Source organism: Lynx rufus, unplaced genomic scaffold (assembly GCF_022079265.1).
Source record: "Lynx rufus isolate CCGP_SWC_20201006 ecotype Redwood Valley unplaced genomic scaffold, mLynRuf1.p SCAF_8, whole genome shotgun sequence".
Taxonomy (NCBI): domain Eukaryota; kingdom Metazoa; phylum Chordata; class Mammalia; order Carnivora; family Felidae; genus Lynx; species Lynx rufus.
The window spans coordinates 12363632-12390951 of NW_025814896.1; the positions used below are offsets into that span (position 1 = coordinate 12363632).

General features: G+C 43.6%; 1 protein-coding gene across 1 annotated transcript; it reads left to right on the forward strand.

Annotated features, from left to right (window-relative positions):
* The first annotated feature begins 19 nt into the window (after positions 1-19).
* ZNFX1 (zinc finger NFX1-type containing 1) lies at positions 20-26411 on the forward strand. Its single transcript, XM_047068964.1, has 14 exons — positions 20-186; positions 2150-2264; positions 5054-6862; positions 11622-11753; positions 13174-13322; positions 13951-14100; positions 15174-15288; positions 17058-17308; positions 18750-18889; positions 19918-20072; positions 20439-20584; positions 21393-21503; positions 22177-22272; positions 22917-26411. Exons 2-14 carry the CDS (start codon positions 2204-2206, stop codon positions 25356-25358), a joined length of 5757 nt encoding a protein of 1918 aa, XP_046924920.1. The 5' UTR covers positions 20-186; positions 2150-2203; the 3' UTR covers positions 25359-26411.
* The last annotated feature ends 909 nt before the right edge of the window (positions 26412-27320 follow it).

Sequence of the window (27320 nt, forward strand, 5' to 3'; positions counted from 1 at the left end):
GCTCAACTCCACTGTTTCCCCTCTTCCTCCTCCCCTCCTCTCGGCCCCTCGCCCCGCCCAGTGTCTGCGGGGGGAAAGGAAACCGAAAGTGCGCGGCGCCGGGCGGGGCCGCGGACCAGCCTGGGCCGGAGTCCGAGCACCAGTCGCGGCGGCGGCGGTGGCTGCGAGAAGAAGCGCCGGAGCCGGGTGAGTGACCCCCCCCCCCCCGTCCCGCGCCCCGGCCCCGAACCTGCTTCTGCCCGCCGCGAGCCCCGGCGCCCGCGCCGCCCCGCCACTACATCTGCCGCCACGAGCCCCGGCGCCCGCCTCAGCGTCCCCGCCGCCTCCTCAGCCCCTAGTGCTCCCTACCTGCCTCAGCATCCCCGCCGCCCCCTCAGGACGCCGCCCCATCACCCACCTCAGAGCCCCACGTGCGTCCCTCAGAGCCCCACCACCCCCTCGGCGCCCCCGTCGCCACCTCTGCCTCCGGCCCCATCAGCTAGTTCCGCCTCCCACCCCCATGTCTGCCCTCATTTTCTGCCCCGGCCGCCCTCTTCGTCTTCCTGTGTCCTCCCCGGCCACCGCCTCCTTCACCCTCAGCACCTGGGTTCCTCATCCCCATTTCCAACACCGGCCTCCCCCCCCCCCCCCATCGGGGCTCAGCCAGACCTTCTTGAAGCCCCCCTACCTCCCTGCCATTTCTGCCCCAGCCTAGCCACTTCCCGGTCCTAACCCTAACCTCCCCCGACCCCATAATATCTCCATCAGAAACTCCTGGGCTCCTGGTTGCCGGTGACCCCTCCGTCCCTCCTTCTATCCTCTGGGGACCCTGGAGAATCCCCCTGATAACCCACCTCCGGCCTCTGGTTTCAGCCTCCTCCATCCCCCCTCCTAACCCCCCCATTACCCTTCTCTGATATGACCCCTCTACCACCTTGACCATCACTGATTTTCTTCTTCCTGCCCTTTTAGGCCTTGATTCCCAAAGAAACTCACTTTAGTCTGCTTTTTTTCGTAGCATTTCCTGTTCTCTCTGCTCCTCCCTTTTTCTTTTTTCCCATTTCTTTTACCCCTTTTCAGAAAATTTGAGTTTCTATTTTAGTATTTTTCAACCAGAGGAGAAGGCATTTTCTCCTCAGAATTTTTTTTTTTAATTAAAACACACACACACACACACACCCAAAATACTGAATGCACTTGAGAGCTGGGTTTGATAAGATGAGAGAAGAGATTCACCCAAAATATTCCCGGCAGGAAGGAAAAGGACTCCTTTTTCTGAAGAGGATAAAAGCTACTCCTCATATAATGCCAAATCTATTCACAGTTTCCAACTATGAATATTTTAAAAGTCAGTTACAGGGACAGTCTCAAAAATCCCTTTGCTGGGGACTCTGAGTCACCCACTCATTCCCTAGCCTCGGCTCATATGATATGTATGAGTTGCATTGAGAAGTTCCCTTAAAGGGGCTTCCTCTTCCTCTTACAGGATCACTGTCAAAAATCTTTAAGAAGAAAGGAGAAGGAAAAAACTGCAGATTTCTAGCTGGTCCTGGGGAAACAGCATTCTGTAGATGCTAAGCCTCTGGTTATTGAAATATGTAATTTTTTCTCTTTGGTTCAGTAGAACAGAGGGCTTAATCAGTTTGGCTGCATTCCAAACGATAGGATAAGGGATAACTGCTCACTAATTATTTACAAACTGTAGAATACTGTAAGCTATAGAGTTCTGTACAGCATAACTGTTGGATGGCATGGTGAATACATGGTTTTTGGATTAACAAAAATGTACTTCTTTCTTCCCTGGCAACAATATTTGTCTGCTTCGTGGGAGAGGAAAATGAAACCTAGCAACCGATTAAGTAACTTGGCTAAAGACATAAACCAAACAGTTGTTCTGAATGGGAATTGATGACACTCCCTCTGCCCCAACGAAGTGCAAGGATGAGAGGGAGGGAGGAATTTGAAATCACCTAAATGGTGAATTTAACATTTTATATCATACTGGGCATTCACAGAGTTGAACACTTGTGCCTGTGATTAAATCTGTGTTTAACTGTTAGTTTACAAATCATTAAGATGTGGAAGCAGGAGGATTGGCTTGATGCTGTTTTGGGTATTTTTCTGCTAGCTGCTGTGTTTCAGGGGCCTTGATCTCTCTCAATCTGTGCAGATTTCCAGATAACCGAAAATAACCTGAGCGTGGAGGAATTCAGGTAACTTAGACATGGAGGACAGAAGACCTTGTTTGGAGGCCAGGCCAAGAAATCCCTATACTAACCACAGAGGTGAGCAAGATTTTCTACTTAATGGGAAGGAAATTGAATTCCTGTGAATGAGCAGACCCGCCTAAGACTAACAGCCTCTCAAGTAAAGAATGGCTTATTCCTTAGCCACAGCATGAATGACTGAAAAATAGACAACCCTCTCCTTTTCCTAAGAGCTGATGAATGGGTATAGTTCATATTAACAAAGACAGTGATAAGGTGTCTGAATTGGAAATAATTTTTAGAGCAGTACTACCCAAAAGAAACATAATGCAAGCCAGAAATGTAATTTTTCATTTTCTAGTAGTATCATTTAAAAAAGTAAAAAGATGGGGGTGCCTGGGTGGCTCAGTTGGTTAAGTGTCCCAACTCTTGGTTTTGGCTTGGATCATGATCCTGTGGTTTGTGAGTTCAAGCCCCGCATCTGGCCTTGTGCTGACATCATGGAGCCTGCTTGGGAGTCTCTGTCTCCCTCTCTCTCTGCCCCTTCCCTACTCATGCTATTGCTCTCTCAAACATAAATAAATAAACATTTTTAAAAAAGCAAAAAGAAACACATGAAATCCATTTTAAAAATTTAATAGTAATTTGTTTAACATGTGTTTAAATGAGTATATCCAAATAATGTCATTTATTGTAGTAACTGAATACAAACATTTTATTGTCAAGTACTTTAATAATTTCAGTATTTTTACTTCCCTAAATACTCAAACATTATCATTTTTTTAATTTTATTTTTAAGTAATCTCTACACCCAAGGTGGGACTCTAACTGATGACACCCCCCCCACCCCCCCTCCCCGACATGAAGAGTCGCCTGTTCTTCTGACTGAGCCAGCCAGGCGCTCTTCAAATATTATCATTTTAAGGTGTTATCAGTATAAAGAAACTTTAATGCGATGTTTACCCTATTTTTGGTATTCAGTGTTCAAAGTTACACATCTTAATTCAGGCTAACCATGTCTAAGATTCTTAATAACCATACATGGCTAATGGATATGTATTTAATTTAATGGCATATGTCTAGAATCCTAGTCACCAAAGTAAAGCTCATTCCAAAAACATTACTCTACTGCTATGATTTTTCTATTTGCTTAGAACTTTCAAACAAAACCAAATGGATTCCTGTTTTTCCCTAAGTTTACAACATGTCATCTGAGTTTTAGCTGTAGAATAAATGAGGAAGAACTGTAGAATTTTATTTTATGAGCTGTGTGACTATTCAAAGAATGAGAAACAATACCAATTTTAATTCTTCAAAACATCAAGTCTTTGGGTCAGATTGAAATATTAGAAGGACTTTCTTTTGATATTTTGAGAGTTTGAAAAGTAAATAAGGTAACACTTATAAAATTTAGACTTCAGTAATACAGGGTTTATATTTTGCCAAATGTTCCTTTATGTTGTCACCTCAAAATTTTCTCTGCAAAGTACAAAACAAGGAAAAGTGCACATAAATAGATTTAGCATCTAATGTCATGAAATGGTACAGTCATCTTGAATATGATGTGCATTCATAACATTTTTATTCTCACATCATTGTACACAATCTTACTTTGTTTGTATTTAAAAGCTCCAAGTAATTCTGCCAAGTTGGGTCAGCTCCATCAATTTTATAGGAAACGAAAGTGAAAGACAGTGGGCTCTTGGTTAATTTGGCCAAATTTACTTCTGAAAGTTGTGGCAAATTAAGGAAGACAAGTTCAGCTTCATCCACAGGGTGATGTTAGCTTTCATGTGTGGACTTGGTATATCTCCTCCTTCCCCCAACAACTTCTTATCTGAGGGCTGGTAGTAAATAATACTATGTGGATGAACTTGTGCTTCAGAAAGGAGAAAAACTTGAGTTTCATTTTTCAGTTTCCTAAAACAAATTTGAGTTTCCTTTTTCAGTTTCATTCTCAATGTATTAACTAGCTCAAAAACATCTTGGTAAAGGAAACCCCACCTTCCCCCTTGCCATCTGATGCTGGACAAATTTCAAGAAACATTTCTCCTGTAATTTTATCCCACTTGATGCCTGTGTTGCCTGTAACATAATTGTTTAGTGGCAGATCCAGTGGGCTGGAAATCAATAGAGTATTCCCAATGGAAAAGTATTTCTAGTGCTACTAGTAATAACATTAATGAGAACTTTTTACATGTTGGGTATACTATTAAGCATCTTATAAACGTTTAGTCTTTACACCTACATAGATACTTAGGCTTAAAGAAAGTATTTGACTTGTTCAAGGTTATACAGTGAGGAAGTGGCAAGGACAAGATTTGAATCAGGACTGTTTTGCTCTGAAATTCATGCTTTGGCTATTATTTGGTACTGGCAGAAGACTCAGAAGCAATGAGCTGATCTTTTTGACCCTCTGAAATAATCTCAGCTCATGAAGGATTAAATGAGATACTCCAAGTATTTATCCTCTAACACAGATTAGGGACTCAACAAATGTTTCTTTTTTTTTTTTTTTTTAAGTTTATGTATTTAAGTAATCTCTATACCCACCATGAGGCGTGAACTCACAACCCCAAGGTCAAGAGTTGCATGCTCTTCTGACTGAGCGAGCCAGGCGCCCCAACAAATGTTTATTCTTTTTCCCTTTTGCACCCTTTGAAAAAATAATGTTTTCATAGTATGTGCTGCAACCACAGTAATCTATTTTACATTTATTACATGATTTCATAGGAAGTCTTTTTTCTCTGCAAAGAAAACCTAAGTTCCTTTGTTGTTTTGGAAAATGAGAGTATGTCCCTTGTTGTTCTGTTAGATTTCCTTGTACCTTGACTTTTGTGCTTACCCAGTATTCCCATTGTGTTTAGGGCCTGTGGATGGAGAATTACCACCAAGAGCTAGAAATCAGGCCAATAACTCACCAGTGAATGCTCTCAGAGGAGGGGCTAACCAGCCTGGAAGGCAGCCTAGGGCCACCAACCATGCTGTTCCTGTACGGCAAAGAGAAGAAAGGTTTGGGGCTATGGGCAGGAATCCACATCAGGGAAGGAGAAACCATGAGGGGCGCACTAGTGATGAACCTAGAGGCCAAAGACGTGGTCAGGAAAATGATGCTAGGCGGAGAAATGGCAACCAGGAGGGAAGGAACCACAGACCACCGTGGTCCGATGAAAACTTCCAGCAGTGGCGAACCCCACACCAGAAGCCTGCAGAACAGCCACAACAAGTGAAGAAACTGGGCTACAAATTCCTAGAAAGTCTTCTGCAGAAAGACCCTTCTGAGGTGGTCATCACTCTTGCCACAAGTTTAGGGCTAAAAGAGCTCCTGTCTCATTCTTTTATGAAATCCAACTTCCTTGAGCTCATCTGCCAGGTTCTTAGGAAGGCTTGCAGTTCCAAAATGGACCGCCAGAGTGTTCTCCATGTCCTGGGCATACTGAAGAACTCCAAATTCCTCAAAGTCTGCCTACCAACTTATGTGGTAGGAATGGTCACTGAACCCATCCCGGACATTCGAAACCAGTATCCAGAACATATTAGCAACATCATCTCTCTCCTCCAGGACCTTGTAAGTGTCTTCCCCGCCAGCTCTGTGCAGGAAACTTCCATGCTCATTTCCCTCCTGCCAGCTTCTCTTAACGCTTTGAGAGCCTCTGGGGTTGACATAGAAGAGGAGACAGAGAAGAACCTGGAAAAGGTGCAGACCATCATCGAACATCTGCAGGAAAAGAGGCGAGAGGGCACTTTAAGGGTGGATACCTACACTCTAGTGCAGCCTGAGGCAGAGGACCATGTTGAGAGCTACAGGACCATGCCCATTTACCCTACTTACAATGAAGTGCACTTGGATGAGAGGCCATTCCTTCGTCCCAACATCATTACCGGAAAATACGACAGCACTGCTATCTATCTAGATACCCACTTCCGACTCCTGAGAGAAGATTTTGTTAGACCCCTACGTGAAGGCATTTTGGAACTTCTCCAAAGCTTTGAAGACCAAGGCCTCAGGAAGAGAAAATTTGATGACATTCGAATCTACTTCGATACCAGGATTATCACCCCCGTGTGTTCCTCATCAGGCATTGTCTACAAGGTGCAGTTTGACACAAAACCACTGAAGTTTGTTCGCTGGCAGAATTCCAAGCGGTTGCTCTATGGATCTTTGGTGTGCATGTCCAAGGACAACTTTGAAACATTTCTTTTTGCCACCGTGTCTAATCGGGAGCAGGAAGATCTCTGCCGAGGAATTGTCCAGCTCTCTTTCAATGAGCAGAGCCAACAGCTGCTAGCGGAGGTCCAGCCCTCTGACTCTTTCCTTATGGTGGAGACAACTGCATACTTTGAGGCCTATAGGCATGTCCTGGAAGGACTTCAGGAGGTCCAGGAGGAGGATGTCCCCTTCCAGAGGAACATTGTGGAATGTGACTCTTACGTGAGGGAGCCAAGGTACTTGCTAATGGGGGGCAGATATGATTTCACTCCCTTAATGAAGAATCCCTCAGCCACTGAGGATTCTCTGAGGAATGCCGAAGGCTTAAGATATCCCAGAGTGAATGTCTTAGACCCTAGCCAGTGGCCCTCAAAAGAAGCCCTGAAGCTGGATGACTCCCAAATGGAAGCCTTGCAGTTTGCTCTCACAAGGGAACTGGCTATTATTCAAGGACCTCCTGGAACAGGTAAGAGAATTTTTCAGATCACGTGACCTCTTCCCTATGAGATAGGCAAGGGAGGCTTGTCTCTAGGTTTCTGGAGTGTCTTGATTAGAAACATTCTCCTGAAATGGGCATCAAACCTACTTACAAAGTAGCTGTTCATTGGTATGCATGGTAATAAAAGTCACTAGGTTAGAGAAGACTGCTGAGGGGTCAAATTTAGGAAGATGCATGACCTTTGCTTCATCAAAGGCTATGTTAATTTTTATTTAATTTTATATTACTTTAAATTAAATAATATCAAATAACATAATATTAGCACTGTGTGCCAAGTAGCATTTTACTACTTGCTAGTAGTGTTGTGTCTACTGATTGCATCCTCACAACAGCTCTGTGAAGTAGAAACCATTCTATTTTACAGATGAAAAACTAAGACAAAGAGGTTGAATAATATGTTGAAGTTCATAAAGGTGGTAAGTGATAGACCTAGGACTTGAACTCAGGCACTGACTCTATAGAGTCCTGCCTCTTGTAACTACTACACCATACTTCTCATGGAAATATGCCTCTCTGCACCCTCATCCCCATATGCCACTCTAATCCTACTTCGTGGTGATAATTGCTGTTGTTTGATGTGTATCTTTCCAGATGTTCTCAAAGGTGACCATTGATCTATCTCTGTGTCTGTATTCTTATGTTTACATACATGCACTCGTACTTTTTTCTTTCAATAACATAAATGGTCAGTTATTTTTATAATATGTTACAGACATTTTTTACATTCGTTACACTCCAGTCACATTTAGAAATGTGTCTCACTGTTTTTACTATGCCTGCATTCACTGTAAGGAGTGAGTGTACCATGATGTTTTTTGTTTGTCTGTTTGTTTGTTTTGTCATTACAGAGAGTGCTTTGGTAAGTGTCCATCATCTATATATCTATGTATCTGATATGTGTTTATCTTTAGGTATTCTTATTATTTCCTAAAGTGGGAATTCACATTAATAGTTATAGTGTGTACTGCTAAATTATCCTCCATAAAGGATACACACACATGCAAAAAAAACACTGGAAAGAGCTCTTTAAAAAACACTAATAGGGCTATTGACTGGCTGGCTCAGTTAGTAGAGCACGTGACCCTTGATTTCAGGGTTCTGAGTTCGAGCCCCATTTTGGGTGTAGAGTTTACTTAAAATCTTTAGAAAAATAAAAAACACTGATAAAGTAATAGCAACTCACAATAAAAAGTTACATAACCTGGGACACCTGAGTGGCTCAGTTATTAAGCTTCCGACTTTGGCTCAGGTCAGGATCTAACGTTTGTGAGTTCAAGCCCAACGTCGGGCTCTGTGCTGACTGCTCAGAGCCTACAGCCTCCTTCAGATTCTGTCTCCCTCTCTCTCTGCCTTTTCTCCATTTGCTGGCTCACTCTCTCTCAAAAATAAACGTTAAAAAAAAAAAAGTTATGTAACTGAATGGAAACTTTTTTCTGATAAGAAACACCTATATAATGGAAAAATATGCATAATTAAAGAGATGCTTTCAAGGCTTAAAAAAGAAAAAAAGGATGTACCAGTTTACACTCTCACCAAGAATGAACTAGTGTTCCCATTTCCTTATATCTTCTCCAGTATTGTTGTGTGTTATCTCAATGTTTTTTGCTGATCAGCAGGTTTTGCTGATCTGTGAGGTTAAAAATTTTGAACCATTATTTTTTATGTTTTAGTAAAAATGGTTCAAAAAATTTTTTTAAATCTCTCTTCCCACCATTCCACTCAGTTCCTTTCCCTAAAACAATGTTATCTTCCTGTTGATCCTTCCAGAGGTATTCTATAAATATTCAAGCAAATGCTTGAATTGAATATATTTATTGTACTTTGTGATTTTCTTTCTATTTATTTATTGTAAATTTTTTAAAGTTTATTTTGACAGAGAACGGGGGAGGGCAGGGAAGAGCGAGGGACAGAGGATCTGAAGTGACCTCTGTGCTGACAGCAGAGAACCCAATGTGGGGCTTGAACTCAGGAACTGTGAGATCATGACCTGAGTTGAAGTCAGACACTTAACCAACTGAGCCACCCAGGCACCCCTCTTTTTGTTTGTTTTTTTTAAGATTTTATTTTTAAGTAATCTCTCTACCCAACATGGGCTTGTTTGAACCCACAACCCCAAGACCAGGAGTTGTGTGCTCCACTGACTGAGCTAGCCAGGCACCCCACCCCTTACTTTTTTTTTTAACCCATTACGCTAGAAATCATCTTGTACATGTTGCTTGGTCCATTTATTTAGAAAATATCTTGGTGTTCCTTTCATATTGGTACATAAGTAGTAACTCTTGTTTATGATTGCATAATATTCCATACAGTGGAATAACGTCTTTAACCAGTCCCGTGTGGAAAGATTTATTAGTACAAACAATATTTCAGTGAATAGCCTTGTTTGTGAATCATTTCATATACAAACAAAACATATGCAGAAGAGAAATTTCCTAACCTGATCAAAGAATATATAACTGTGTAATTTTAATAGATATTGCCAAATCACTCCCTGGAAATGTATATCACGGGGGTTAATTTGTATTTTTTTCATTAAGAATGAGATTAAAAGGGCACCTGGGTGGCTCAGTCAGTTGAGCATCCAACATTTTTTTTTTCTTTTTAACGTTTCTTTACTTTTGAGAGAGACAGAGTGAGGGAGACACAGAATCCAAAGCGGGCTGCAGGCTCCAGGCTCTGAGCTGTCAGTGCAGAGCCCAGCGTGGGGTTCAAACTCATGAACCGTGAGACCAATGATCTGAGCCGAAGTCAGTTGCATAACCAACTGAGCCACACAGGCGCTCTAAGCATCCAATTCTTCATTTCAGCTCACGTCATGATCCCCCAGGGTCGTGTGATGGAGCCCTGCCTGAAGCTCCTTAAGCCCTGCTTAAGATTCTTTCTCTCTCCCTCTGCCCCTCTTACCCACTCGTAGTCTCTTGCTCTTTCTCTCTTAAAAAAAAAAAAAAAAAAAAAAAAAATTTTTTTTTTTAAAAGAATGAAATTAAATATCCTTTTGTCAGTTTATTGGCTATTTATATTACTACTTCTGTGGATTGGGTTCTTTTTGAATGACTTCTTACTGCTTTGGAGGAGCTTTTTGTATATTCAAAATCTACATGTTGCAGTTAATTTCCCTTAATGTTATCACTTGAATTAGGACTCATTAGTTCCAAGTGTAGTAATAATTTCAGGCTAGCTTAAGCCACACACATAAATGCTTACTAGGGAGGAACTGGTGAATATGAGGGGGAAGTAGTAAAGGGGGTCCTTTTTGAGGTGGGAATCCCAAAAAGTATCTATTCTAAGGGGAAGGAAGGAGACAAAGTAAATATTAAATTATAAAGATTTTCTTTCCTTCTGAGGTATCCTTATTCATCCAGTCCTGCAACTAGAAACCTAATTTTCCTTTTCTGTTCCCCACCCTAGCCAAACCATTATCAAGTTCCAGTCAATGTTACCTCTGAAACTTCTCCCCTGTCTGCCTATTTATCTCCCGTCTCCCACTGAAGTCAAGCCTTAGCCTGGAATATGGCAGAAACCTCCCAACCCTATCCCTGTTCCTTCTTGCCCACTCTTAACTCAGTTTTCACTTCCCCAGAGAAGTCTCTTCTAACCTCTGACTAGGCCAGAATCCCAGTTTTATGGGTTTTTTGGTACTGGGTATTTCTCATTTCCCACATTTATGATTTTACATTTGTTTCTGTGATTAATTATCTTTCTCTTCTACAAGTCTGTAAGTTCCAGGAAAATAAGAACCATAGTTGTTATGCTCACTATGGTATTTCTTGCATCTAACCCAGTGCCTGACACCTGTTAGGCACTCAATACTTACTTGAAGGGGAAAAAGGTGACTAAGCCATCCAGGCACCCCTGTGGAGCACAAGATTCTTGCTCTCAGGGTCGTGAGTTCAAATCCCATGTTGGGTGTGGAGCTTATTTCATTTAAAAAAAAAAAAAAAAAGCCCAAATGAAGGGAAAAAAGGAAGGAAGAAATTGTTGTTATTTATCTTGCTATACTGAAATCTTTGATTTTCTTGTATTGCTACCTCACTCACCTTTGATTTTTTGAAAACAGTGGCTAACTTCTCAGCCTGACACAGTGTAAGGATTTAGCTATTTGTAGACATAATTAATTAATTATTGGCCATTTACTAATGAGCCCATAACTCTAACTTGAATGTTGATTTCTCTGAGTTTTTCCCTCCTTTCACAAAGGCAAGTCTGTGGTATATTGAAAGCATTTCTAAATAATTTGCTAGATGAGAGTTAGCAAGTAGACAGTAAACAACTGGCTAAAAAATACCTTACAGTTGTGAAAAAATATCTTAAAGCTGCAAAAACCAGAAGGGATTCTTTTTATGTGCTGATAGCTATCTCCAAGGTACATTAGGTGAAAAAGCAAGATGTAGAGTAGTGAAAATAGTCTGCAGCTATTTGCATTGAAAAAAAAAGGGAAGGCTAGAGAAAGACTATATTTATTTTTTGTTTGCATTTGCATAGAATGACTAACTCTGGAAAGTTACACGAGAAACTGGTAATACTGGTTTGCTTCCCAGAGAGGAACTGGATGACTGGGAGAAGAGCAGGGACACTTGAAAATACTCATTTGTGCTTCTTGGATTTTTAAACCATCTCAGTGTATGACTTCAGATTTTTTTTAATAATAATTTGCTGTAAGTAATTAATTACTCCTTCTAGAAAGTCTTTATTTTTTTTTTAACTCTCCTTTTTCTTTCTTTTTTAGGCAAAACCTACGTTGGTCTAAAAATCGTTCAGGCACTTCTAACCAATGAGCCTGTCTGGCAAATTAGCGTCCAGAAATTCCCCATCTTGGTTGTATGTTATACTAATCATGCTTTGGACCAGTTTCTGGAAGGTAATTCTAGGCAAAATTGTTCTCTATCAAGACATTTATAGTTGAACCATCACCAACTTCGGTAGCTTAAATTTTATTGCTATTTGAACTAAACCTGTAGTCCTATCCATGACCTGCAGGCTCTGTCTGGTCTGCTCCACCCAACTCTGAACCTTATCTCCTTCCTCTTCCCTTGTTCTTCCTAACTCCAACAACACTGATTGTCTGCAGTTCCTTGAATTCCTCCAGCTTCTCCCTTGGGCCATGCTGTTCCCCCATCTCTAGAAGACACTTTTTCTCTCTGCATCTTGACTTCATCTGTCATCTAGCCTGGTTGACTCCAACTCATTCTTTAGATCTCCCCTTAAATCTCTCTTCAGGTGTATTTTTCCAGTTGCCCCCAGACAAAGTTAAGCCTCCTTTTGTATTTTTTCTTCAGAGACTTAATACGTATGTAACAATTTATTGTATGAGTTTCTACCCTAGACCATAAACACTGTGTGGGTTGGTCCTTTTTCTTGCTATATTTATGGATTCTAACACTCAAAAAAATACTAATTGTATTAATGAATGAATAAATATATGTTTTTCCTTTTCCTTGAATATTATTTTCCATATCTTCCTTTCACCCAGATTAAATATTTTTTATTCTTGGAGTCTCAGTTTAAATATTAGATTACCCCACCCAAACTAGGTAAGTTGCCCTCTTATATATTTACAGCATCATGTACTTACAGTACTTACTGTACTTATTGCTATTATGAGAAATTGTTTAACGTGTATCTTCTGTGCCAGAGTGTGAGACCTGAGAACAAATTAGGAATAGAGTCTGTGCTTTACCTGCTATATCTTAACCTAGCACATGCCTGGCACATAGTGACCAGTTGGTAAATACCTGTAGAGTGAATAACAGAACATTTACTAAGTGCTTAACTTTCAAATCACAGATGAAGAACTGAAGCCTCAAGTTTAGAAACTTGCCCCAGTTTACATAGCAATAGTGGTGAAGTCAAGGTTTGGGTTCCCAGATATCTGATTCTAAACCTATGTTCTGAGGTGCCTGGGTGGTTCCATTGGTTGAGCTCTTGATTTCAGCTCAGGTCATGGTCTCACGGTTGTGAGATCGAGCCCTGCATTGGGCTCCGTGCTGAATGTGAGACCTGCTTGAGATTCTTTCTCTCTCCTTCTGTCCCTCTCCCCAGCTTGCTCTCGCTCACTCTCTCAAAAAAATAAAGCCTGTGTTCTTAAGTACACATTTTACTGCTCTGCAGGTCATATCATCTCTGAGGACTTTTTGGTCATTAATAGGGTGGATTCCTGTAGGTACCAGTTTGTTCCCTAAGGAACCAGCTGAGATAACATCCAAAACACAGACACCTCTCACCTGAAGGAATCCAGCATAGCTCCTCTCACCTCTGCTATGCTCCACTTTGCTCCATAGGCATCTACAAGTGTCAAAAGACCAGCATCGTGCGGGTAGGTGGAAGGAGCAACAGTGAAATCCTGAAGCAGTTCACCCTGAGGGAGCTGAGGAACAAGCGGGAATTCCGTCGCAACCTCCCCATGCACCTCCGAAGGGCCTACATGAGTGTGAGTCCCAGCTTTGGATATCTGAGATAGTTCATGGTAGAAATAGACTAGGTAGCAGTGGCTTTCTGGGTAGGCAGTCCAGAGGAAATAGGTGCTCCACAAAGTGGTGAAGGACTCAGTTCCTTCCAGCATTCCATCTGTTAATCCCATGGTGTGACCTTTGCCCTCAAAATCAAGATGGAAAAAGGGCAGAAAGGAGCATACCACCCCTCCCAGCCCCTGCCAGGACCTTTTAAGGCTACTCCCCCCGCAAACCACCAACAGCCCTATTTACAGCCCATTGGCCAGCGTAATGTCATCTTCTAGCTGGGCAGCAGTGTACCCAAGCAAAACTCTGAGTCCCTATTACCAAGAAGAAGAGAAGTAGTCTCCACAACAGTATCCTTAGCCTGTTTTTCTGTTGTGTTATTTGTTCCTTTTTCTTACTCGTTGGTAGGAGTCTGTTAGACATTTTAGATAGTAACCCTTCAGTTTTAAGATTATTTAAATTAAGACTTTTTTGACTGGTCTATTTATTTCTTCTCTCTTCTTGCTGTTCCTGTTTTAGCTTTGTTTTCTCTCATGGCAGAAACTGAGTTTAGGGGATGATCTCACTTGCTTATCATTTCTTTCCCTCTGTTCTTGGCAGATTGTGACACAAATGAAGGAGTCAGAGCAAGAGCTGCATGAAGGGGCCCAGACCCTGGAGTGTACCATGCGTGGTGTACTACGGGAACAGCACCTGGAGAAGTACATCTCCCCCCAGCATTGGAAAAGCCTGATGAATGGACCAGTACAGGTAGGGGTCATCCTGGGGGCTGTAAGCATTTCTCTTGCCTCAGTACTTGGAAGCAGTCTCTAGCAGAAGCAACAATGCGAAGCATTAGCTGTTAGGATAATCTGATGCTGCCATAATGTGAGAAGTCCCTTTTCATGAGGAGAGGTGCTGAGTATACTAGTCAAGAGCAAGACTCTGGAGTTAGCATGCTGGATGTGAATTCTGATTTTGCACTTGGCAAGTTACTTAATTGTTCTGTGCCTGCTTCCTTTTTTATAGAGTGGGGATAATAATAACATTAAGTTGAACCATATGAAATTGCTAATATTTATAAGTTTGACTTGCAGAAATGGCAGTTTGTAACAGATCAATGTAATTGGTATAGGACTATTATTTGGATAAACAAGTTAGTATTTATAAACCACTTAATTAGTGTGCTATAAGAGATTGTTCTATAAAGCAAAATCTTAAGGCAACCCAGCCCATATAGAGAGCCTGGAAGTCAGGTTTAGTGACCTTAGTGACCTCAGGTCACATAGACTGTGTGCCATGGCCAGTATGATCCCCAACAGTCAACAGTCTCTCAGCAGTCTCTCAACAGTCAAACGGGTAATAATGCCTGCGTTCGAAGGATGTTCTAAGTAGTAACTGACACAATTCCTGTAAAGTGGTTGGCCAGGAACCCATTGAAATGGTAGCTCTGTTATCATTGAGTTGGTGATTTCTAGGGTTACCCAGAAGCCTGAAGGGGTCAGTCAGTCAATCTATAAATGACTAAAGCAAGCTGGGTGTGAGACATTGGAAAGTAGAGAGGACTTGGCAGACTGGAAAAGAAATGGTAGCAACCCACTCTTAGCCATTTGTTGCCATCTCAGATGCAGGCTCATTGCTGCCATAGATCCTGATTTTGTCAAGAGCAGAAATTTTTATTTTTAAAATTCTCTACAAGTCGTATTTAATGATCCCGTTGCCCAAGGGTTGCCAGCTTGCAGCCTCTGAATTTTAAGAGAACTACTTTTGATCCTTCTCAGAAACCTTTCCTTTACACTGGTTGTCATGGAATTCTCATGACTGATAATTAATTCCTTCCTCAGGATAGTGAATGGATTTGCTTCCAGGGCTGGAAGCATTCCATGATGCTGGAGTGGCTGGGCCTGGGTGTCGGTTCTTTCACCCAAAGTGTTGCTCCAGCAGGACCTGAAAATACAGGTAAGAGTGCATGTCTACCAAGAATCACATCTTAAGGTGGAAAATGGTAAAGACCGGAGACTAAAACTTGAAAGTAATACCTAGAATATATAAAGAGCTGTAATCAATTAGAGAAAGACAATAGCTTGATAGTAAAGTAAATAAAAGACACTTAACAAGCACATCACAAAATAGGAAATTGTAATGGTCAATAAACATATGGAAAGGACTCATTAGAAAAGAGCTAATAAAACCACAATGAGATGCTCTTACACATCGGATTGCCAAACATTTTCAAGTTTGCTATATTGACAAGAAGGTGGAGCAGTAGGAACTATGATACACTGCTAGCGGGGATATTAATTGGTACACCACTTTCAAATAATAGAAAAATAGAAAACTCAAATATTCATCAATATTTGTACAGCACATGGATCAGTTACTGTCCATTCAGATCATGAAATACTGTACAACAGTGAAAAGGAATGAATTACAGCATATATGGCAACATGAATCTCAAAAACAGGCTGAATGAAAAAGCAAGGTGTAGGAAAATACATTATAATATTCCATTTATGTAGAGCTCTAGAAATGAAAAAAAAAGCCAAAATTAGATGTGTGCTGTTTAGAGATGTGTATGCATTATGTATACAGTAAGGTTATTTCAAAAAGCTAGGGAAGGGAATGAGCAATACAAAATTCAGGTTAGACAGGCCCACAAGTGTCTTCAAGAAATTGGGGATTTTCTCCTTAAATTGGGTGGGACGTACCTAGTTGTTCATTTTTTTTTTTCTTAATGTTTTTATTTTATTTTATTTTTTTTTTAATTTTTTTTCTCAACGTTTTTATTTATTTTTGGGACAGAGAGAGACAGAGCATGAACGGGGGAGGGGCAGAGAGAGAGGGAGACACAGAATCGGAAACAGGCTCCAGGCTCCGAGCCATCAGCCCAGAGCCTGACGCGGGGCTCGAACTCATGGACCGCGAGATCGTGACCTGGCTGAAGTCGGACGCTCAACCGACTGTGCCACCCAGGCGCCCCAATGTTTTTATTTTAGAGAGAGGGCATGAGCGGGGACGGGAGTGGGGGCAGAGAGGAGACACAGAATCTGAAGCAGGCTCCAGGTTCTGAGCTGTCAGCACAGCGCCCAACACAGGGCTCAAACCCACAAACTGTAAGATCATGACCTGAACCAAAGTCGGGTGCTTAACCAGCTGAGCCACTGAGGCAACCCTGGATGTTCATTTTATGTATTTTTATTATCCTTTAAATTGCCCATTTACATCATATATCTTCCTTTGTGTATTTGACATAAGTGAAACCTTTCTTAAAAAGGGATATGTTGGGGCGCCTGGGTGGCGCAGTCGGTTAAGCGTCCGACTTCAGCCAGGTCACGATCTCGCGGTCCGTGAGTTCGAGCCCCGCGTCGGGCTCTGGGCTGATGGCTCGGAGCCTGGAGTCTGTTTCCGGTTCTGTGTCTCCCTCTCTCTCTGCCCCTCCCCCGTTCATGCTCTGTCTCTCTCTGTCCCAAAAATAAATAAACGTTGAAAAAAAAAAATTAAAAAAAAAAAAGGGGATATGTTTATATGATATTTAAAAATATAACAAAAAAGTATATAAGGAAACCTAAGTCTCCCTCCCCTAACACTCATTTCTCCCAGTTTCCCCTGCTAGAAGTAACCACTTAAACCCCTTGAGAATGTTTTCGTACATCTAAGTTCTTATAAGTGTCCCCTTCCATTCTTTGGCTTCAAGAGTTTCACCCCTGTCTTGCCTGCTTTCCTCTTAGCCCAGGCAGAAGGGGAGGAGGAGGAAGAAGAAGGAGAAGAGGAGGGTTCACTGATTGAGATTGCCGAGGAGGCTGACCTAATTCAAGCAGACCGGGTGATTGAGGAGGAAGAGGTGGTTAGACTTCGTCGGCGGAAGAAGGAAGAGAATGGGGCAGTCCAGGAGTTGGCTAAAGTGCTTCTGGCCATGAGGCTCGATAACTATGGCCCCGGGACAGCAGCTGGTCAGGAGCAAACTGGAGGAGAGTGGGAGGTAAGCTCACTTCCTCATGGCCTCTGGAAGCCCTGACAGAATGGGAAATGGGAGTTCAGTTATTACTGCCAGATGGTGGGGGTTAAACTCTCCTGAAACAGGCCTGAGAACATCTGTTCTGACTAGAACTGCAGCCCCTTATTTTCACCCATTTCTGTTATAGCAGCGTATTCACCTTGTCCTCACAAGGTATTCACCTTGTCCTCACTATGGTATAAGATGGGTCCAGTTCCCAAGAGTATAAAAATTATGACCCTTCAAAGGGGCGCTGGCAAGAAATTCCAACTTAGAAAAACAGGAAGCAGGTGGCCAAATGGCTTCTCTTGAACTTTCAGAAAAATGCACCACATATGGGTCAGATCAAACACTTACAGTCTCAGTGCTTGATGCTTTCATGGATATTATCTTCTCAAGTACGAATGAATCTATGAAAAATACATTAAGATTTTAGAGAATTCAAGTAAAGCAGAATGAAGCAAGCCTTACAGGCTGGAGGGAGTACTCATCCTTTATTCACCCTGGAATTTGATATTTCTCTTAAAGCCAGAATAATGTGAATGCCCAGACTTTCCCTCTGGTCATTCCTTTGGTAGAACCAAGTGGTCCTCCAAATTTACCATTCATTACTATGATGGTAGAGTACTGGATACTCAAAATAGCATTTTCTAAACTCATGATTTAAGAGACTTTCAAAGTCAACTTTGGATGCAATTTTCCCTGGTCTGCTAACTTTTAACTTGATCTTCTAGTTCAAATCTGATCCTAATACTTGGAATTATGGGTTGGGCATCTCTCTGCCACGTGGCCTCAGGGGGAGTTGATTGGTTTGGTTTGGAACTAAGGGGAGGTTCATAACATTGTGACATCCATCTTTCATGCCAGTCCTTAGTGACAGAGCCAGGGGAGAGCACTTTCTCCTAACTGGTGCCTTTCACCCTCTTATGAAAGGTACTGTCTCGATATGATGGCATTAAGACCATCTTAGCAGGCCCTGTACAGCGTTTAACAAGAAAGACCTACCTGTACTACTTTTCATAACATGTTTTAGGAATGAGAAATAGAATGTTGTCAAAGGACATTCAGTGATAACAAGTGTCAGTACTATTCTAAGTGCTTTCATGTATTTATTCCTTTAGTCAAGTCAGCAACCCTGCAAAGATGTATTGTTATTATTCCTCATTTTGTAGCAGGCGATGCTGAGGTACATAAAGGTTGAGTAACTTACTCTAGAGGTAGATGGGGCTTTGAACCCAGGCAGACTGGATCCAGAGCCCCCATTTAGCCACTTTGCAATGGATACGTGTTGGAAGAGTTTGAGACATTCAAGGAAGTTCTTCCGAGGTGGCAGCCCCTTTTTAATGTGCTCTGGTCTCGACCTTGGTCTTAGAACTGAGCCAATTTCTGCTCAGATGGTAACCCTGGCTGTTAATGATGTCCACAGACTCAGCGCAGCCAGAAAAAGAAAATGAAAAAGAAAGTGAAGGTTGAACTTCGCAAACTCAACACCATGACTGAGGCTGAGGCCAGTGAAATCCAAGATGTTTGGCAGCTGGACCTGAATTCTCGCTGGCAGCTATATAGGTATTATGCCCATTGCCTCCTCCCCCCAACCCCCAACCAGTGCATGTGATTACCCCAAAGGGTTCCTTTTCTGTTCCTGCAACATAACCCCCCATCCCTCCACCCCAACCTTCAACAGTGTTAACTAATGATGGGTTGCATACCCCCAGTGAACTGAGTGCTAGGGGTGCAGACATGGGATAAAATAGACACTTGGCTCTACCTTTAAATGGAGTGTAGAGTTTATCCAGGGAGACAAATTAGTTAATTCCACAAATAAAAAGTTAACAAATGGGCATAACCGCTAAGAAATAAAAGAACAATGAGTGCTAAGAATAAGAACACGGGATTTGAGCTGGTCTGAGGTATCCAGGAAAGTGACAAGGCAAGATGTGAAGGATTAGTAGACATTAGCAAGACCAGCAGGGAATGGGGAGCAGATGAAATTATGGGGACCACATACATAAAGGCCTTGATGTGGAAAGGAGTATGTCTATTTGAGAAATTGAAAGAAGGCAGCCAGCATAGCTGTGGCTCAGAGAAATGGAAAGTGAGGTCAGAGAGGTGGGAGGGGCCTAACTGCAGGGACTCATGGGGCAAAGGTGAGGAGCCAGGATTATCAAAAGCCACTTTTCAAAAAGTACCGAAAAGCTCTTGGAACATTCTGTAGCAGAGTAGTGATGTGGTCTGCTTTACTTGTAAAACGAGACTGGAGAATTAGGGAAGGGGACTCAGAGATGTGCCAAGGAGAATTTGTGAGAAATTCTTGAAGCTTTTGAAGTACCTTACTCTCTTCTCAATAATTAACCCGTATTCTTTATTCTACTCTCCTCCTTAGCTCCTAGCCACCTATGTACATCTCTCTGTACTTCTTTTTGTTGGGCATTTTGGAATCTTGGTTCCCTGCAAACCTAGGTCTCTCCTTCCTCTCCCTCTGTGGCCCGTAAGCTCCTCAAGGGTCTCGGTTCCACCTCATACACACTGCAGGGGGTTCCTCCACCATCTTAAAGGGCACACATCTTCTTTCTCTGGTTCTTCACATTCTCCAGGCTGTGGCTACAGATGTACCAGGCCGACACCCGCCGAAAAATCCTCAACTATGAGCGCCAGTACCGCACGTCAGCAGAGAGAATGGCTGAGCTGAGGCTCCAGGAAGACCTGCACATCCTGAAAGATGCCCAGGTTGTAGGAATGACAACCACAGGTAAGAAAGCATGGGGAAGTTTACCAGATCCAGCCATTCACTCCTGGTGCCAAGCTCTTATCAGATTATCTAGGATAGGTAAAGAGAAGCTTCTTTAGGAGGTTAGAGGGAAAGGCCATGAAAAGCTATTGAAAGTGAGTTATGTTTAGGGAACTCATGATGAAATGCACCCACTTGTCCCTGCTGCATTCGATAACCTGACAATGACCAACATGGGTGTTGGTGGTCTGGAGACCACTCATTAGCACTTAATCTCATTCAGTGGCCACCACAGCCCTGGATGGATATGAGGACTCAGTTTTCACAGACTCAGATTCCAGCCTCCAGTGCATCAGCTTAGAGGAGCCTCTTCTCTCTTGACTCCAGGTGCTGCCAAATACCGTCAGATCCTGCAGAAGGTAGAGCCTCGGATTGTCATTGTGGAAGAGGCTGCTGAAGTCCTTGAGGCCCACACCATTGCTACATTGAGCAAAGCTTGCCAGCACCTCATTCTGATTGGGGACCACCAGCAGGTAGGGCAGGTGCCCCTGGAAGATGAAGAGAGAGGGCTCTTGGAGGGTTGCACTCAGACAGAAGACCCTGGCCTCTCTGCTTCACAGTCCTCAAACTTATTAGTAGCTCTCTGTGATTCTTTCCCTCACCTCCCACATTCAATCTAAGAGCAGGTGCTCTTAGATATCGGGTATATTTGAGAGATAGTATCATTCATTTCATAATGACCTTTCAAGTGGACTATTAAAACAGCCTCCTTCTTGTTCCCCTACTTTGATTTTTGCCGTCCTCTAATCTATTCTTTGTAAAGGGGCCAAAGTGAATGTTTTTTAAAAAAGTAAGTCAGATCATGACACTGTATAGCTTAAAACCCTCCAGTGGTTTCCCATTAACTTAATACAAAAATCAAGCTTCTTAAAGTAGCCTAGAGAGGCAAATATTCTCAGGTTCAGCCTGCTTCTCTGACTTCTCATATCACCATCATTTGCTCACTGTGTTCCCACCACCTGCCCTCCTTCCTGCTCCCTCATACCTTGCTTTTCAGATGATAGGGAACTTCCTCCATGCTGGCATCAACTCAGGTGTCACTCTTTAGGGAGGCCTATTTAAGGAACCACCACTCCTGGACACTCCATCACATCACCCTTATTTTCTTGCCTTCATGTCCTTGTCACTCTTTATCCTTAGCCTGTCAGTACCTAGAGCAGTGCCTGGCATATAGAAGGCACTTGAAAAACATTTGATGGGTAGGTTGGTGGTTAAGTGAGTATATGATTAGATGGATAAAATAAGTCAGTAGAGAGTCCTCAAACATGTTTGTTTTCTCAGCTGCGTCCCAGCGCCAATGTGTATGATCTAGCCAAGAATTTCAACCTTGAGGTGTCCCTCTTTGAACGACTGGTGAAAGTAAACATTCCCTTCGTCCGTCTAAATTACCAGGTAAGAAGCTGGACCTCTCTTATTACATACCACATGTTCAGGAGAAGTCTCCTGGGAGCCTGCCAGTTGCCAGCAAGAAAGGTCTCATAAAAATAAAACTGGCTTAGGGGCGCCTGGATGGCTCAGTTGGTTAAGCGTCCGACTTCGGCTCAGGTCATGATTTCAGTTCGTGAGTTCGAACCCCGCATTGGGCTCTGTGCTGCTAGCTCAGACCCTGGAGCCTGCTTCGGATTTTGTATCTCCCTCTCTGCTCCTCCCCCACTCATGCTCTCTCTCTCCTTCAAAAATAAATAAAAACATTAAAAAAATTTTTTTTGCAAATAAAAAATAAAACTGGCTTAGTAATTCAATGACTGTTAGACTTTTTTTCTTTTCTGTTTTAAAATACCACAAGATGAGCTGAGTTTGCGTTGGGTGAAAGAGCTGTTTACAGCCTGCTCTTTTCTCCTTATTCTTTCACATTACCTCCAGATTTTCCACCAGCAACCTAGTCTTTAGAAAACTGTCCCTTTATTCTCTGCCCATGTTTCTTTCTTTTCTAAGTAGGCTCTACACCCTATGTGAGGCTTGAACTCACAACCCTGAGATCAAGAGTCACACACTATACCAACTTGAGCCAGCCAGGCACTCTCTTTCTGCCCATGTTTCTAATGACCTGTATGTCTTATTTCAGCACCGCATGCGCCCTGAAATTGCCCGGCTTTTGACCCCCTACATTTACCAGGATCTGGAGAATCATCCCTCTGTTCTCAAATATGAGAAGATAAAGGTGAGTCTGTCCTATTTGATCTTTCTGTGATGTATCAACAACCAAGGAGGCTGCATTACCTTAGGATGAAAAAGAGTTTTCAGGAGGATCTAGAGCCAACTTTTTTAAAAGCTCGTCACTAAGTAGAAATGGTGTAGAAGTTGAGAGATACAGACGTGGGTTTTGAATCCCAGCTCTGCAGCTGTGTAACTGTTTAGCAAGTGATACACCAATTCTGAATGTCCTGATCTTCTGTACAGTGAGAATAATGGGTACTGCCTCGTTACATTATTGTCTTGAGGGAGATAATGTGTGTAAAGCAATCAGCACAGTGGAGTGCTTGTAAGTTAGCTGCTCACTCAACATCATAACTTCTGCCTGTTTGCTGAACCGTAATAGTTGGATTATGGATGGCTGTTGGAAATTATAATATTAAATGTATTAAAAGTTAAAATAGACAAATTCTGTATCCATTTTCCTACTTGCCATGGTCCCAAAAGAAAACACACAGTAGTGACTGACACCAGAATTAAAGATTATGGTACAAAGTATACAAAAAGCCTCGCTAAGTCTCTCCCCGGAATAGGGTCAGTGGCCAGTACATCTGAAAATAGGAAGAACTGCATGAGTGAACCTTCTGACACACCATTTCTTTTCCTTTCTAGGGGGTCGCTTCCAACCTTTTCTTTGTAGAACACAACTTTCCTGAACAGGAAATCCAAGAAGGCAAAAGCCACCAGAACCAGCATGAGGCTCGCTTTGTGGTAGAATTGTGCAAGTACTTCCTGTGCCAGGAGTACCTCCCCTCCCAGATCACCATCCTCACCACCTACACGGGGCAGCTATTCTGCCTGCGCAAACTCATGCCAGCCAAGACATTTGCTGGCGTCAAGGTCCACGTAGTTGACAAATACCAAGGGGAAGAGAATGACATCATCCTCCTCTCATTAGTGCGGAGCAACCAGGAGGGCAAGGTGGGTTTTCTCCAGATATCCAACCGCATCTGTGTGGCCTTGTCCCGTGCCAAGAAGGGTATGTACTGCATCGGAAACATGCAGATGCTAGCCAAGGTGCCCTTGTGGAGCAAGATCATCCATACCCTTCGAGAGAACAATCAAATAGGCCGCACACTCCAGCTGTGCTGCCAGAACCATCCTGATACCCACACCTTAGTATCCAAAGCTTCTGATTTCCAAAAAGTGCCCGAAGGAGGCTGCAGCCTACCCTGTGAGTTCCGGCTGGGCTGTGGACATGTCTGCACCCGTGCCTGCCACCCCTATGATTCCTCACACAAGGAGTTCCAATGCATGAAGCCATGCCAGAAGGTTATCTGTCAAGACGGGCACCGGTGCCCTCTTGTTTGCTTCCAGGAGTGTCAGCCTTGTCAGGTGAAGGTGCGCAAAATCATTCCTCGGTGCGGTCACGAACAAATGGTTCCTTGTTCCATGCCTGAGTCAGATTTTTGCTGCCAAGAACCTTGCCCCAGGGTTCTGAAATGTGGGCACAGATGTAGCCATCCCTGTGGTGAAGACTGTGTGCGGTTTTGCTCAGAAATGGTCACCGTAAAACTCAAGTGTGGGCACAGCCAGCAGGTGAAATGTGGTAATGTGGAAGACCTCGTGTATGACCTGCCAGTCAAGTGCACCACCAAGTGTGGCACGATCTTGGACTGTGGGCATCCTTGTCCTGGGACCTGCCACAGCTGCTTCGAAGGGCGCTTTCATGAGCGCTGTCAGCAGCCCTGCAAGCGCCTGCTCATCTGCTCACACAAGTGCCAGGAGCCGTGCATCGGCGAGTGCCCACCCTGCCAACGGACCTGTCAGAACCGCTGTGTCCACAGCCAGTGCAAGAAGAAGTGTGGGGAACTGTGCAGCCCCTGCGTAGAGCCCTGTGTCTGGCGCTGCCAGCACTACCAGTGCACCAAACTCTGCTCCGAGCCCTGCGACCGACCCCCATGCTACGTGCCTTGTACTAAGCTGCTGGCCTGTGGCCACCCCTGCATCGGTTTGTGTGGGGAACCGTGCCCCAAGAAGTGCCGTGTCTGCCACCAGGAAGAAGTCACCCAGATCTTCTTTGGCTTTGAAGATGAGCCTGACGCCCGCTTTGTGCAGCTAGAAGACTGCAGCCACATCTTTGAGGTGCAAGCCCTGGACTTCTACATGAATGAGCAGAAAGATGATGAAGTTGCCATCAAGTTGAAAGTGTGCCCTATCTGCCAGGTGCCCATCCGCAAAAACCTGAGGTATGGAACCAGCATCAAACGGCGGCTGGAAGAGATTGAAATCGTCAAGGAAAAGATTCAGGGCTCAGCAGGGGAAATTGCAACCAGCCAGGAACGACTTAGGGCCCTCCTGGAGAGCAAGAGCCTCCTCCACCAGCTGCTTCCTACAGACTTTTTGATGTTAAAGGAGAAGCTGGCCCAGAAGAATCTGTCAGTGAAGGACCTGGGCCTTGTTGAGAATTACATCAGCTTCTACGACCGCTTGGCTGGCCTGTCAGACTCTCTGAAAAAGGTGCATGTCTTAGAACAAGAGAGAGTGAGGAGTCGACTAGAGCAGGTCCATGACTGGCTAGCCAAGAAGCGTTTGAGCTTTACCAGCCAGGAATTAGATGACCTCCAGAGTGAAATCCAGAGGCTCACATACCTGGTGAACCTCCTGTCCCGCTGCAAGATAGCAGAGGGGAAGCTGAGAGGTAGCACAGCAGAAGAGGTCTACAGTGTCCGGAAGATCCTCGAGAGAACATGTAAGTTCACCCAGGAGGATGAAAAGTTTGTGCAGAAAAAGATGGAAGCTCTGAAAACCATTCTTCCCTGCTCTGGCCTGGGCATCTCAGAGGAAGAACGAGTGCAGATAGTCAATGCTATGGGTTATCCTCGGGGCCACTGGTTCAAGTGCCCCAATGGTCACATCTACGTGATTAGCGATTGTGGGGGAGCCATGCAGAGGGGCACATGTCCTGACTGCAAGGAGGTGATCGGGGGCATAAATCATACTCTGGAAAGGAGCAATCAGCTTGCTTCTGAGATGGATGGAGCCCAGCACCCTGCCTGGTCTGACACGGCCAACAACTTGATGAACTTTGAGGAGATCCGGAGGATGATGTAGGAAGATGGTGCACCGCTGCCTTGTGCCTAGCCACCACCTGGCTGGGATCGGCTCCCTTACGAAGGAACCGAAGTTTGTTTTTTATTATTGTCCTTTAGTCTTAGTACCTATTTAAGGATCCACTTTTAGGGATTGCCCACGTTTGTTTCTAGATTTCCCCTGCGCTAGAATAAGCACTTTACCTCCAGAACTGAGAGCAAAGTTAACAGATACCTTCTTTTTTTCTCCTGCAAGTTAGTGGACAGGCTCTCTGGAGCATGTTTGGGGCTTCCACCTAGGGCTACCTACTGGTATCTCTGGGTCCTGACTCAGATATTTTTTCTGCAGTGCTCCGGGGGCACAGAGTATGAACTCAAGTGAAGCAGACTCATTCTAATTGCCAGGCCCTAACTTGTAGACTAACTTTAATTCCAATAAACAGAGGCCCAGAGGAGTTGTTTATGAACTGCTTATCCTTTCAAGGAGCACAAAAATCCCTCCCACTCTCCTCCTGGGGCATCCTCACTCCCGGAGATGGAGGCATGTGATAAGACAAAGACTTCCGTGACTAACCCTGACCCAGTTACATATTCACAGAGTGGGAAAGTGCGACTCCCCACAGCTGGGGGCTCTGCAGCAGGCCCAGGCTGACTAAGGAGTGATCCCTCATACCCTCTCCTGTGACTGGCACTTTGGAATGGTGGTTTCTTTGCCTGCAGGAGTTCAGTAGCAGTGCTGGTTCCCCAAGGCCCTGAATGGAACTAAACCAGCAGCACCTATCCAAAGTGTGACCTTTTGTCCCAACACTACTACAGCTTTTGCCTGGGCAGGGTTAGCATGCCAGCAGCTTCTGCAGGCCCCAGACCCCTGCCAGAAGCCAGCCCCCAGGCCTGCTGCTGCCTGCATACATATTCCCTCAGTCCAGTGTTCCTAGAACAGACACTTAGGCATCTCAGGTCTTTCTAATGTTGGTGAGAAAAATATCCTTTTCCTATGTATGCATTTCCTTTTTTGTCTTTACTATGCACTTTAGCCTATAAAGCCAATTAATAAAAATGATGATTGAGAAAATCAGTGGTCCATGTTTGTCAACTTCTAGAAACAGCTCAGGCAGCCTGAGACCATGAGGATGGGGATGGAGCCACTGCCTACGAGGAGGCCAGTCTGGTTTCTGTGGTACGGAGTTTTTATTTAGCTGGTGAGTCCTCTGTACTTACAGTAAAAAGAATTTTTTGTTGTTGTTGTATAAGAGCATAACTTGAAGTTTGCTTCCCCAGAGGCAACCCTGTTAACAGCTTCATGAGTCCTCCCAGAGGTAAGCTCTACATATGCAATGTATGTAACTCTTAAAAAAAAGTACGCAGCTCTGCACTTGGCTTTTTTTAACCCAACAACTTAGCTTGGGGACCTTTCTGTAAGCATATACATATGAGGAGCCTGAACCCTACTCCATCATGCATGTGTGCCATTATTTACTAGAATGAAACCCTCTGCTGGTGACTGTTAGGTGCAGTCTAAGTGAATAGCTTCGAACACACTTTTAATCTCAAGGGTATGTGCTACTGGTAACTATTAAAATTTCTGAGCTGGTGGTGGGGAGGTGTATACTCCTTGAAATTATATAGGACAGAGTACAAACATACAATTTTGTTAAGGGGGATCCCTTCACTCTCATTATCAAAGGAACCTATGATTGAGAAAGGATGAGAACCTCTGTTCTACAGGGTAAAAGCTGGTTTTTGCAACAAAGAGCTAACTCATCCCTTCGGTCCCTTTGAGCTTCCATCTCTCCAGTAGCACTTCCACAGCACAGTCTGTCAGAGTATGGGTTCAGGTAGACCCTGGTTTCAAAAACCTGAATTCCCAACAGTGTAACTCTGGAAAGTTACTCCCTTGGCTTCTTTATCTGCAAAATGGGGCTAACTACCTCGCTCACAGGGTGTAGTGAATTTAAGGAGACCATGCTCCGTGCACAGAACGTCT

What these genes read in the sequence shown, in the direction of transcription:
- ZNFX1 (XM_047068964.1), top strand. Translation starts at nt 2,204, where the DNA reads ATGGAGGACAGAAGACCTTGTTTGGAGGCCAGGCCAAGAAATCCCTAT. An exon ending in TCAAGGACCTCCTGGAACAG is followed by an intron (nt 6,863 to 11,621) that starts GTAAGAGAATTT and finishes TTTCTTTTTTAG; the next exon opens with GCAAAACCTACGTTGGTCTA. An exon ending in TCAAATATGAGAAGATAAAG is followed by an intron (nt 22,273 to 22,916) that starts GTGAGTCTGTCC and finishes TTTCCTTTCTAG; the next exon opens with GGGGTCGCTTCCAACCTTTT.